At 42.4% G+C, this 14,930-nt stretch overlaps 1 protein-coding gene across 1 annotated transcript in view; it reads left to right on the top strand.

The window, feature by feature from the left end:
* The window catches only part of IMPG2 (interphotoreceptor matrix proteoglycan 2), a 106,454-nt gene that overhangs the window by 16,758 nt on the left and 74,766 nt on the right, over nt 1–14,930 (top strand). The window contains exon 3 of the mRNA XM_039534329.1: nt 3,131–3,297. Within this exon, the coding sequence (XP_039390263.1) occupies nt 3,131–3,297 (167 nt within the window). The remainder of the gene's footprint in view (nt 1–3,130; nt 3,298–14,930) is intronic.

Raw genomic sequence — 14,930 nt, forward strand, 5'->3', positions numbered from 1 at the left:
GCATGCCAAAGGTGGCACGCGAGCTGATTTTCAGTGGCACTCACACTGCCTGGGTCCTGGCCACCAGTCCGGGGGGCTCTGCATTTTAATTTAATTTTAAATGAAGCTTCTTAAACATTTAAAAAAACTTATTTACTTTACATACAACAATATTTTAGTTATATATTATAGAAAGAGACCTTCTAAAAACATTAAAATATATTACTGGCACGCAAAACCTTAAATTAGAGTGAATAAATGAAGACTCGGCACACCACTTCTGAAAGGTTGCCGACCCCTGCTGTAGAGTGTACTGCAGCAATCCAGCTTGGAAGTCACAAAGATCTGGATAACTGGCAAGCTCCACATCAGAGAGAAATAGTTAAAAGTGTCTTACCAGACAACTTGCCTACCAGTGCCATCTGGGACTCCATGATCAGTCAGATGTCTAAGACCACCATTAAATTGTGAAACAGTTTCATGAAGTTATAATTTATAAGCCCAGTACATCCAGGAAAGGCCCATTCCCTGCATGTGGGGCAAGACATAACATGCATATAAAAATTTCCCAACAGTGTCTCTGAAAGACACCAGACCTTTTAAATTCTTAGTTAAACCAGTGCAATGTGTTTAAACCAAAGAGCATCTGACACCCAGAGGTAATTGTGATCAAGTTTTGGATCTTGGCAGCACAGAGAGGGTGGTTGTTTTTTTTGTTTTGTTTTGTTTTTAAAGCTGCTTGAAGAAAATGACTTTCTTAAGAAAGATTCAAGGTCAGTTCAATATAGGGTCTGGCTGAGTCTGTCAGACTTTCCCTGAAAGCAAAGCATTCCTTTGCCAAACTACTGTATATAGCTGGTGGAGGAAAATCCCATAAATCTCTTTCCTTCATTTATCCTGGGTCAAAGAGAGGTTCTTGCATGAGCATTATGTGACCAACTGCTCTGACTGGAAAACAGAGAGATTAGAGCATGAACAGTACAGGAAGAGAATTTAACCTTGTGGTCACAAACCTTCTCAGCTTACGGCTCAGAGTCAGCCCTTTGGAAATACACAGATACAGTAATGTTAGAATAGCTCTTTATTTTTTTTAAGCACATCACATTTTCATCTCATGATTCTAGCCCTGCTTTTCAGTAGCCATTAACACAATGATAGCTTCCAATATTTATTTTGTCAGTCACACAATTGCCTTCAAAGGAATTGTATTGAGAATTGAACTGCTAGAAACTTTTTCAGTACAAACTAACTATAATACTGGTAAATTTAAATGCTGGCTGCACTTTACCTTTGGTACCACAATGCTTCAGTTAACATATATCTTCTGTCTAGGTGCTCACTTGTTAAAATTAGGAGCACAGTGTACAAGAGAGAACTTTACCCACAGTTGAAATGCAGCTACTTCTGGGGTGCAACATGGCAGCTGTTTAGCAGAATAATAGTTTATGGGTGAGAAAATGCAAATGAAAGATGAAGGTAGAATGTAATTATCCCAGTAGGAATTTGGGTAGGACACTGGGGTTAACATATTCTTGGGAAAAGAGTTATGGAGTTTTTCATGACTTAAAGTAATCTGAACCTCTGTTGTACTAGTACTTAAATGGCTTACATTACCATACTACGAGAGTTCCTCACAATCTCTAATGTATGATACTCACAACACCCCTGTGAAGTAGGGAAGTGCCATTGTGTCCATTTCACAGATGGGGAACTGAGGACTAGAGAGACTAAGTAAGTTGCCCAAGTCACACAGGAAGACTGTGCAGGGGCGGCTCCAGGCACCAGCACACCAAGCGTGTTCTTGGGGCGGCATGCCGCGGGGGGCACTCTGCTGGTTGCCGGGAGGGCTGCAGGTGGCTCCGGTGGACCCCACAGGCGTGCCTGTGGAGGGTCCGCTGGTCCCGCGGCTTCGGTGGAGCATCTGCGGGCACGCCTGCAGGAGGTCCACCGGAGCTGCGGGACCGGCGACCGGCAGAGTGCCCCCCGCGGCGTGCCGCCGTGCTTGGGGCAGCGAAATGGCTAGAGCTGCCCCTGAGACTGTGGAGATCAGGGAATTGAGTCTGGGTCCCCTGAGTCCCAAATTAGCACCCAAACCACTGGATCATCCTTCCTCCCCTCTCTTTTCCAGTATGCACTGCCTCCAGCAACAAACTGCCACCCACTAACACCATGCCTGCTCATTCTGTTAGAAATGGATCAAATTTTAATTTTCCAGAGAATTTTTTCTATTGAAAGTTTTTTTTTCATTTTTAAATTTGCAATTGTTACTGAAATTTAAATTTTTGGTGTGTGAGGGGGGAATTCTGCCATGACACTAAACTATCAATCAAAATTGGTGATGCAAAAACTGAAAGGCAAAAATGCAAAATAATTAACCAAACTAACTTCTTCATCAATAATTTGCACTGAATTATTTTTTTACAAAATGTTCAAATATTCATTTTTGATAGGGCTTGTTTTTGAAGGAAAATGTCCACCAGCTTTTCTGAAAAGGTATCATTCTTTCTGGAACTTTGGAGGGGAAAATACGTCATGGGAGTGACTGTGCATGTTTTGGGAATATGACAATTTGCTTCACTTTCTACCTCTTTACTTAAAGAGGCCCTGAAGCATGTGAGATGCAGTGTTGCCTATTCTTGAGAAACTTGGTGTTTTTCTTAAAGCCCTGGCTCCTGAAGTCATGTGAATACATGCAAATCTCAGCTTTAATTTAAGTTTCCAGCTCTCTTGGTTGCAGTGAAAGCTTGCAAATGTGAACCTTAGTGTTTCAAAAACCAGAAGGCAAATAAATGATTTTTTAAGTCAATTTCATGGTTTCTGGGGTCTAACTCTTGATTTTTTTTAATACTTGGAGTTGGCAATACTGGAGATGTTTATATTTTCCAGAACATAGTATGTCAATGTGACTTTTATTTTAGATTAAGGAGAACGGCAAGCAAAGTAAGAACAAATATGAAGTCTCTATTAGGGAGGCAACAATGTGTGCCTTTTAATACATAAGATCTTCCATTCTGAATCGCCTTAAAGCCCTGCCCACTTGCATATAGGCAGACAGATGTCATACATATTATTCAGAAAATAGAACTATAGCTATCCACACCCACAGAGACCCTCCACCTTGTATTTATATTGTGTATTTCTGCTTCTCTAGTGTGCCAGGAAGCAGTCTGGGAGGTCTTCAAGACATTCTGGGACAGACTTCCAGCACATGAAGAATATCAGTACTGGATGAGTTTGTGTGAGGAAGGAACTATGAGCGTATTTGAAATGGGCACAAACTTCAGTCAATCTGAAGAGCACCAGAGCCTGATTAAGAAGGTAAGTGCAGTAGGATGGGGTCTGGTTACCAAATCTTTTTCAGGAAACCAGCATGGATTGTTATGCTCCAGTGTGCGACTTCAAATGACAATGAAAAAGATGGATTTTTTTTTAAAGTACATGACTGAGTTTTGTGGTGCCTGGATTATTAATGTAGAGGTATTGTGTTAGGAAAATAAGGCACTATGCTCCCTTGAGGGAGAGCATTATGATGCAGAGGATGTTTCTTTAATGAGTACCTCAGTGCCATTCACTGCAATGACCTGGCTAGTGTGTATGTGGGACCATTGCCTTCTACTGGATGGAATCAGGCTTATTCAGCTGTGTATCATAGGCTGTCTACAGTGAATAGAGGTTTTATTTCTGCTCAGATGGTAGGCACCTGGAGCTTCAGAGCAGGCGCCTCAGTTGAATTCTTGCTCTTACCAAGCTGAACAGCACAATGACAATACTGACATTCTGGTCACCACGTATTTGCTACACAGACACGCACGTGCGTATGATTTGCAAATGTGTGTGTTTGTAGACATTAGACTCAATATCCTGCCTAGAAAGTCTGTGGCCTCGTCTACATGGAGAGTTTACACAGATTTAACTAAAGGGTGTGACTATAAACCACTTTAGCTAAACTGGTGCAAACCCCTGTGTGAACAATCGTTCTTTTGGTTTAAACCAGGCTTATTTTATCTTATATCAGTTTGGCACAGCTTTAAACTAACCTGAAATAAGCCACACTTAAACCAAATTGGCATGTCATCCCAAGGGTTTGCACTGGTTTAACTAAACCATTGAAAGTTTGTATGTATACGACATCTGCCTCTGTAACAATATTTATTTTTAATGGTTTTGCAGTCCAGGCACATATTTCTTATTTGAAGGGAGTTGATGGTGGAATGCAAGAGGCCATTTTTCTTTAATACAGAACAATTTTTCATTAATGAGGAAGGCTGTTCTAAGATGTATGGTGTATTCTCTGATCTTTTTAAAGCCAAAAATCGCCATTACTTTTGAAGATTGGAGATTTGTGTGTGCTGATGAGTAAGTTAATGGTTGGGTAGACTTTGAGGAATCTTAGGAACACAAGCCTATAGGAAGTGTAATGTATTGGTTAGTGTGTGTGTTCCTCTGCTGGTGAGAATATGAGATCAGCTCAAGTATTTGTCATGGTCCACTTGCTAGTGACTGACCCACAGGAGAGATAAGCCTGAACAGCACTACAGCTAATGGTGCTTCTATCTGTGCTCATGTGTTGGTTTTTGTAGATGGATGCTGGTAAAGTCCTGTTGTTAATCTTCATAAATATGTAAGAAATTTGGTAGTGTTGCAGCTATCCTTGGAAAAGTTTGCAACTAGATAATGAATAAAGTTCTAATGGAAAATTGTAAGGGAGTTAGTTTTTTTATTTAAATTTTTTTAGTTTATTGTTGAGCTACCTAAAGAATTATAGTGGTATGGGCAGTGGAGAGTTGAAGGTGGTTGTCTTCTAGCCTTTACATATAAAGGCAGGCACATTCTGATGCATCTTAATGCCCACTGTTGCTTCAATGTTTTGGATTGAGTATTGAATATTACATGTGAAATCATTAAAGAATGAAGTGCTTTAAGTCCAGCAATTAATTTAGGTTGAATTGTTGTCCATTCTCCTATACAAGGATGATTCTCTCTCTCGTGCATGCACTCACACAGCGTTTCTGTTCCCATTGCTGCCTTCTACCACTTACTTCTGAGCTCTTGGACTACTTTGCTCCACCCTGAAATTTCCACATGGCCCCACACTGCCTTCTACCTTCCCAATACATCCAAATGGCTCCCCCTGAACATTTGATCAGGAAATCATTGAGATAAAACAAACATGGAACCCTACCCTACCATTTTCAATTGGTTTTCAGAGAATGCATGCATTTTAAGGCAGCACGAGGACTTTAGTCTGCATAGATATACACTTTATGATTCTCTTTACTTTCAAGAACATTTTTCCTCCTAATTGTTGCTGCTTCATCCTTGAATGGATAGTGTGGCTTTTGTGAGTCATTGGCCGACTAAGTCTACATGACTCCTAGATGACTTTCTACAGCACTGGGTTGTGTCCTGTTTCTCTTGTCCTTTTCTCCAGCTGAGATGATGATGGCGGTTGTGTATGAAACCCTTAGTATATTTGTGGAAATTTGCTTTCTCTTGTGACGCTTGTCCATTATTTGCTCCCCTAATGGCCTTTGTCTTGAATTTTTTATGTTCATAAGGCTGTGTGACATACCCAGGTTACAATCTGGACTGATAAACAGCTGCGTCCCTTCAGTTCTCTAACTTGGGGTGCCTTTTACACTGCAATGTTGTGAGAGCAACCACTCCTGGTCTGCTCTCACACAACCTCCAGCATGTAGATTACTCCCAGTTCCACTATATGAGTTCTATAGCCAGTCACTCTTGAATTACACTGCAGAACGATACCAGCAAACTCCCAGTCTAACCCTTTCCCCCAGAAATGTGCGTCTTGTACTGCCCGGCTCTCTCTTTCTGGACAATACAAGCTTATAAAGAGTCCATCGTTTTTTTAATAGAAAATGATATGCACAAATCCTGTTATCTTGAATGGAGTTTCCCAAACACACTGGCTTAGATAAAACAATACAACAAGTTTATTAACCACAAAAGGATAGATTTTAATTAAATACAAGTAATGAGGCATGAAAGTCAGAATTGGTTACAAGAAAAATAAAAGTAAAATGCAATGTAAAAGTAATGTCTAACTGAACAACCTAGAGTGATTTCAAAGCAAAGGTCTCTCTCACCACATGCTTCAGCAGCCTTACTGGCTGAACTTCTTTCCTTCTCCCACTCTAATGCCACTTCCTTTGTTCTTCAGCTGTTGTGGATGCCATCCTCAAAGAGAAGGGGAGGAATAATTTGGGGCTTTTGCTCTCCCTTCTTTAGTTTGTCCTCTTCTTTGAGAAGTATCTCCAGCTGGGCTTCCGGTGACAGAAAATCTGTGTGGATGGGAACCCCAAGTTGTTTCTTTGTTAAAATGTAGATTATTTTGGTCACACCCTCTTTCTTGCTGCCACTTTACCAGATGATGATCCATTTGATTTTGTTGACACATGGTTGAGGCATCAGTTGGCCTTTTGTCTCTGGGGAACTGGTTTATGGCTGCTCCCCAGACTTGGAACATGTCTTACTAATACCATACAGAGGAATCTTATAACTTTACATACAATGCTGCCACACATATTTTACCAGGACAATAATGATCAGTCAGTCATGAGTTTTGAAGTGATATCTCACCAGGCATACTTGATACAAAAGATATCATAATCCTGTGAAAGGGATGAACACAGGGGTACAAACTGTCACAGCTTGTTCCTGCAAGATGCTGAGCACCTTAATACCCACCCTTGACTTCCTCTGATGGTGTTCAGCATAATAATAATAATAATATATGGAGATATACCAATCTCATAGAACGGGAAGGGACCCTGAAAGGTCATCAAGTCCAGCCCCCTGCCTTCACTAGCAGCACCAAGTACTGATTTTGCCCCAGATCCCTAAGTGGCCCCCTCAAGGATTGAACTCTCAACCCTGGGTTTAGCAGGCTAATGGTCAAACCACTGAGCTATCCCTCCCCCTATCTCACAGGAGCTCAGCAGCTTGCAGGATGAAGCATGTGAATGGTCCACATAGTTGCTTAACAGAAAGAATCTCTTCTGTCTTGCACTGTAGTAAACAGCAAAGCAGCATACACTTTGTTGGTAATTCTGCGGTCTATCTGCTTGTGTCTCAACCACTTAGCCCAGGGGTGGGCAAACATTTTGGCCCGAGGGCCACATCTGGGTATAGAAATTGTATGGCGGGCCATGAATGCTCATGAAATTGGGGTTGGGGTGTGGGAGAGGGTGAGGGCTCTGGCTGGGGGTATGGGCTCCAGGGTGGGGCCAGAAATTAGGAGTTTGGGGTGCAGGAGGGGGCTCCGGGCTGCAGTGGGGAGGGTGGGGAGGTCAGGGCTCTGGCTGGGGTGGGGATGAGGGGTTTGGGGTACAGGAGGGGGCTGTGGACTGGGACTGAGGGGGACCAGGCTGGGGCAGGGGGTTGGGGTGCTGGGGGTAGTGGCTCAGGGATGCTGGCTCCGGGCAGCGCTTACCTCAAGCAGCTCCCAGAAGCAGTAGCATGTCCCCTTCTCCGGCTCCTACACGGAGGCATAGCCAGGTGGCTCTGCGTGCAGCCCTGTCCGCAGGTGCCACCCCTGGAGCTTCCATTGGCCGCAGTTTTCCCCCTGCGCCCCAAAGCCTCTTGAAGTCAATGGGAGTTTTTCTATTCATTTCAAAGGGCTTTTGATCAGGTTTATATTGCACACCACATGTCAGATTCTCAGATAGTTTAAATCTGCATAGTTCCATTGAAGTCAACAGAGCTATACAGACTTACACCAGTTCTGGATCTGGCCCTAATTTGTCAACTGATTTCCCCAAGATCGCTGTTGTGTTCTTTAGTGGCACTTTCTGTATTTGACTGTGCCACCACACAGCTCAATAAATACACAATTCAGTGTGCTGAAAACTGGCTTCCAGTCAGATTTTGTTTTCTCTGGAGCTCCATGCCGCTACTTAGAGAGCCTGCAATATTTAAATGTCGTCTTTTCCTCCTCTTCCTCCTCCTCCAAATTTTAATAGAATTATAAAAATTGGAAATGGAATAAATTTCATCTAATCCATCCTCTGCCAAAGCAGGAGAGTTTCCTACAATATAGTTTCTAAAGCTCTATTCCATCCACATTGTACTCTAAATACATTATCTGCCATTAGGTCCTTGCTAACCTTTTGTAGTTGAATTCCATTGAGCTCTCTATACAGCCTTCATCCTTCCCCACGTCATATCCCCATATTTCAGTAGGAAGGCCTAGAGCTCCTGGATTGCCAGAATTTGCCACTACACATGTTCGCTGCTGTACTGACTCTCTTACCAGATCATTTTTGCAGTGAGGAAATATAGCTGTGGTCACTGAAATCTACCACCGGAGGATTACACTTTTACTCCTCCAAAATTGCAGCGCTGCTAATAAGCCATCATTGTCTTTGTTGCTGTACATTCAAAGTTGGCTGTTTAAACTTTGTGGTGACTTCTATTGTACTGAATAGTTGACATTGTCCTGGAGATTTGTTTTAGCTGTTTAAAATTACCAAAACAACTAAGCCTTAGCTGCTGGTTTAGCCACTTGTTGTGACCCTTCTGGCTCATTTTTCTCATTTAAAGGTGACATTTCTTATTTTACATAAACGCTGCAAGTTGGAATCTTCAGAGTATTGTTTTTTATTCTAAAAAGATGATGATGTGGTGTCTTGTCTACATTTATTCCTCACTTCCCTATAATTTGCTAATCGCATGCAAAGGAACCTGGATCACTGAATTAACATCAGGCCTCTCTCTAGTCCTATACTAAGAAGATTAGAGGTGAGCTAATTGCCAGTACTTCCCTTGTTTCTCCTTTTAACTGTTAGAGCGTGCTTATATGCCATGCAACTAGGAGACCAGGAGATGTGCAGTCTGCCTCTGAACTAACTTCTATTTAGGTTCAAGGTTAAAACTAAGTTGGAATTAGAGTTGCCAACATTGTATTTCAAAAATAAGGGACTGTTCTCTTAGCACCCCCGACCCACTCCTCTCCTGAAATAAATAATAGCCTTCATCCTTCCCCACTCCATATCTCAATAAATAATAATAATAAATAAATAAGCAGTACTTACCTAGATTCACCAGGGGTATTTCTTGCTGCTTTTTGCAGCACTCAGCAACTCCCGATCTTATTGTACAGAGATGAAAAAATAAGGGTCGTCTCTTGTAATAAGGGACTTTTGGCAACCCAAGTTGTAACTGTGCCCACTAAACACTTATAAAATTCACAACATTCTTTATTTTATAGCTATAGTATAGGATTGAGTGAACCGGGTCAGAAAAAATGACACACTTCCCTCTCCTTCTCTCTTTGCTTGTATTATAAAACATTTCTAGGCTCTGGAAACCCCCATTTTTCAGGCCAGAAGCTAATTAGAGTACAACCGCAGAGTTACAAACACATTGGGAAGGGAGGTTGTTTGTAACTCTGAAATGCTCCTAACCCTGAACAAAATGTTACGGTTGTTCTTTCAAAAGTTTAAAACTGAACATTGACTTAATGCAGCTTTATAATTATACTATGCAGAAGGAAAATGTTGCCTTTACCCATCTTAATTTAAATAAAGCAAGCACAGAAACAGTTTCCTTACTTTGTCAAATCTTTTTTTTTATTTTCCTTCATTTTTTTAGTAGTTTACATTTAACACAGCACTGTACTGTATTTGCTTTTTATTTATTTATTATTTTTTTTGGTCTCTGCTGCTGCCTGATTGTGTACTTCTGGTTCCAAATGAGGTGTGTGGTTGACAGGTCAGTTCGTAACTCTGAGGTTCTACTGTACTAGCTAAAAGATAGGAAGACACTTCCTTTGTGGGCGGGCTGCCGTAATTGTCCCTGATGGAGATTCTTGCTCCTTCCTTTGAAGTAACTAATGCTGGCCATTGCCAGAGATAGGAAGGTGGACTAGATGAACCGATCAGTGGTCTGATCCCATGTGGCAATTCCTATGTTCTTTCTTTCCATTCTCGCTTTTTCTTCTTTCTCCCCTTTTCCAAATGTCTCATCTCCCACCTCCTTTTCCCACTTTCAGAGCAACTTCTTTGAAGGCTCTGAAATGTCCTGTTATCCTATTATTTTTCAGCTCCTGTTTTTCCATGTTCTAGCTAGGACTGGAACTGGAAATGCTGCAACACTGGTCAGATATCCAACCACAGTTCACTTATTTAAGAGATGCGGAGAGTTCAGATAAGCAATACGGATAGGCTTTTGTGATGCTTTTCTGAACTGTAGAAGCAGCAAAGAATCCTGTGGCACCTTATAGACTAACAGAAGTTTTGCAGCATGAGCTTTCGTGGGTGAATACCCACTTCTTCGGATGCAAGCAGTGGAAATTTCCAGGGACAGGTGTGTATATATAAGCAAGCAAGAAGCAAGCTAGAGATAACGAGGTTAGATCAATCAGGGAGCATGGGGCCCTGTTCCAGCAGCTGAGGTGTGAAAGCCAAGGGAGGAGAAACTGGTTCTGTAATTGGCAAGCCATTCACAGTCTTTGTTTAGTCCTAAGCTGATGGTGTTAAATTTGCAGATGAATTGGAGCTCAGCAGTTTCTCTTTGAAGTCTGGTCCTAAAATTTTTTTGTTGTAAGATGGCCACCTTAACATCTGCTATTGTGTGGCCAGGGAGGTTGAAGTGTTCTCCTACAGGTTTTTGTATATTGCCATTCCTAATGTCTGATTTGTGTCCATTTATCCTTTTCCTTAGAGACTGTCCAGTTTGGCCGATGTACATAGCAGAGGGGCATTGCTGGCATATGATGGCATATATTACATTGGTGGACGTGCAGGTGAATGAACCGGTGATGGTGTGGCTGATCTGGTTAGGTCCTGTGATGGTGTTGCTGGTGTAGATATGTGGGCAGAGTTGGCATCGAGGTTTGTTGCATGGGTTGGTTCCTGAGCTAGAGTTACTATGGTGTGGTGTGGTGTGCTACATTGATGACATCTTCATCATCTGGACCCATGGGAAGGAGACTCTGGAAAAATTCCACCATGATTTCAACAGCTTCACCCCTCCATCAACCTCAGCCTGGACCTATCTACACGGGAGGTCCACTTCCTAGACACCACGGTGCAAATAAGTGGTGGTCACATTAACACCACCCTATACCGAAAACCTACCGACCGCTATGCCTACCTTCATGCCTCCAGCTTCCATCCCGGGCACACCACAAGATCCATTGTCTACAGCCAAGCACTGAGGTATAACCTGCTCTAACCCCGCAGACAGAGACCAACACCTAGAAAATCTCCACCAAGCATTCTCAAGACTACAGGAGGAAATAAGGAAACAGATCAACAGAGCCAGATGTGTACCCAGAAACCTCCTTCTGCAAGACAAACCCAAGAAAGAAACCAACAGGACTCCACTGGCCATCACATACAGTCCCCAGCTCAAACCTCCAACGCATCATCAGGGATCTACAACCCATCCTGGACAATGATCCCACACTTTCACAGGCCTTGGGTGGCAGGCCAGTCCTCGCCCACAGACAACCTGCCAACCTGAAGCATATTCTCACCAACAACTGCACACCACACCATAGTAACTCTAGCTCAGGAACCAACCCATGCAACAAACCTCGATGCCAACTCTGCCCACATATCTACACCAGCAACACCATCACAGGACCTAACCAGAACAGCCACACCATCACCAGTTCATTCACCTGCACGTCCACCAATGTAATATATGCCATCATATGCCAGCAATGCCCCTCTGCTATGTACATCGGCCAAACTGGACAGTCTCTAAGGAAAAGGATAAATGGACACAAATCAGACATTAGGAATGGCAATATACAAAAACCTGTAGGAGAACACTTCAACCTCCCTGGCCACACAATAGCAGATGTTAAGGTGGCCATCTTACAACAAAAAAACTTTAGGACCAGACTTCAAAGAGAAACTGCTGAGCTCCAATTCATCTGCAAATTTAACACCATCAGCTTAGGACTAAACAAAGACTGTGAATGGCTTGCCAACTACAGAACCAGTTTCTCCTCCCTTGGCTTTCACACCTCAGCTGCTGGAACAGGGCCCCATCCTCCCTGATTGATCTAACCTCGTTATCTCTAGCTTGCTTCTTGCTTGCTTATATATACACACCTGTCCCTGGAAATTTCCACTGCTTGCATCCGAAGAAGTGGGTATTCACCCACGAAAGCTCATGCTGCAAAACTTCTGTTAGTCTATAAGGTGCCACAGGATTCTTTGCTGCTTCTACAGAACCAGACTAACACGGCTACCCCTCTGATACTTTTCTGAACTGAAATCCATACATTTTGAGACTCCCCCATCTCTAGCAGATACAGTACACTAATACAATATTTTGTAGTGGTTTTTTCATACAAATTGTATCTTAAGATGCTTTGCAGAAGTGTTAAGTATATAGTTACAGAGTTAAAAGAACAGAGAGGGAGAGAAATGTAATAAAGTACAGGCAAGGGAAAAAAGATGTTTCCAGATGAGATTCAAAATAGATGTACGGTCAATTATATCCACAATTACTTTACAACGCTTGACAACAAAACAAGGCCATGTAAAAACTATAGAATAAACACTAGAAATCTGTGCAAAAATTCTAGCCTCATGAATACAGTATAGTATCAGTTTTTCAAACCATCACCTAAGTCTAATATTTGGTGGCATGTTAGGATTGCACATTCCAGACTCAGACACTGAATGAATAGTGGTATATTACATCCATGATCATATCATGAATCACATGACTGGCTCTGGTCACAAGAATACAGACTATCAATATATGGTGGTTAGATTAAAAAAAATTGGTCTTCCAGGAGAAGAAATAATTTGTTTTAAATAATGTTTATAAAATATTTTGTGACCTTCAGTTCTTCGAGTATCCTCTGCATATTCCCACTCGTGGGATGCACCAACCGGTGCAGCTTGGACAGTGAAACCTTCTGTTAGCAGTGCCAGTTAGAGCATTCACACACCCCTTCTCCCCATTCCTTGAGCATGTGCTGAGGGTGTGTCTATAAAAGTGAGCATGGTGTTGGTTGCCACCTCAGGTCCTTCCACCGCTAATGCAGAGTCTAGTGTATTTGTCAGTTTCAATTCTGTAAAAGAGAGGGAGGTGGATTGGGAGTGTGAATATGCAGAGTGCACCTCAAAGAACTCCAGCAACCAGTAAGTAACTGTCTTCATCGTTTTTGTTCGTTGGTCCAACATTGTGTCATGGCAAGTGTGGAAAGGGGTAGATGTGTGACTACTGTGGAGAAATGCAGGAGTAATGAAATGGGCACCAAACTTGTTGCTGTAACATCCAGATGATGTTCACTTATCTGAAATTGGAAGTGGCGTTTGGCTAGTGAGGTGCGGATTTTGTTGCCTTTACACTTTGCTCAGTTAACCAATCTGTCTCTCTCCTGCCCCTTTCATCTGTAATTCTCTCATCCTCCCACTCCCATCCCTGAGCCAGACCTGCGATAACACACACTAGGCTTGATCCAGCAAAGCACAGATGTGGAGTGTTGCACATATAAACCTAGGCTAAATCAGATTGATGAGCAGGACACAGAGCACAGGGGAGACTGGTCCTGCATTAATGAGAGCACTTCTGTGCAGCTGCCAAGTTACTGCTGCCCAGTGGCAGGAAGCAGGCCAAAGAGGGTACTTGCAAGATGAGATTTGCAAGGGAGACCAGGAGATGGGATGAGATAGAGTAGCTGGATAGTGTAGGCCTCATTAGCAGACTGAGAATCTCTTAAGCCCTTGACTTCCCAGACATGATCATTAACAGTCTATGCCTGGCCCTGATCTTTTCAGAGTAGGAAACCTGGAGGGACAGGAGGCGTGAGTCTGATTTCCATGAAGTGTGGAGCCTGGCACTTAACTGTACTTGTGTCTGTGTGAAGTCTCTGCTCACACTCATGATGAAGCACAACAATTTAGGAATGTGGACAATTTTAACATCCAATTAAAAATAAATCAATAGTACACTCTGTTAATTGCCAGAATATAGGTAGCTGACAGGAATTTTAAAATAGTATGGCATGGGCTGGCATGGCATGTGTGTGTGGTGGCCCCACAGACTGGCAGAGGCCAGGAAAATTGCATTATTTACATTTCAGAACATTTGTTACTAATCAGCAGCCATGGAATCATAGAAATATAGGACTGGAAGGGACCTCAATAGGTCATCTAGTCCAGTCCCCTGCACTGAAGCAGGACTAAGTATTAAGTTCTGTTAGTACATAAGACTTGTTAATGTTAAATCTTGACTGAGAGAGTCCTAATTTTGGGGACTGTCATCTGGGCTGTCAGCATCTCTTCTTTAGAACCTTCCACTGGGCTTTTCATGAGGTCCACTGCAAGTATATATAATACCAGTACACAAAAAGACTGCTGTGTATCGGTGATCTCTGTGGAATGTACCTGGCACAAACCCTAAAAAGGAAGGCAATGAAAAATGAAGTCTACCACAGTACACACCCAGAAATGAACACCTCACAACTAGCACAACCACCATCCACCACAAAAAATGCACCTCAGCCTTAACTATGCCCCAGTAAGGACACCAGCCTTCCAGCATCCCTTTCCCCAAATTCCATCCATCCACCTCCATCACAAACAGACCAAACGTCCCCCTCTGTTGTCCCTTCACTTCACAGTTTTGTCAAGTGATGCATGTTTGGGAAGTTCATGCAGTTCCTGATCTCTGTCAAAAGCCAACAGCTACTTCATAGAAGATCCTGGTTGTTGTAAACCTCCTGCTCTCCCAGCACATATGATTCAGATATGATGAATAGTGCTGACCATTTTTGCATTCTTTTAAAAACAAAACAGGCTACAGAACTGACGAACGCCCCCAAACCTCTCATAACGTATGCATTTTTTGTAGTTTTGGGGCTAGAGGGGACCAAAATATCATGGGACTCAGAATGTGAATTTATTTTGTGGCCAGTTTTTATTGAAACTGAAACTAACCAATTGATTTTTTTTTAAGCA

This window comes from Mauremys reevesii, linkage group 1 (genome assembly GCF_016161935.1).
Source record: "Mauremys reevesii isolate NIE-2019 linkage group 1, ASM1616193v1, whole genome shotgun sequence".
NCBI lineage: Eukaryota > Metazoa > Chordata > Testudines > Geoemydidae > Mauremys > Mauremys reevesii.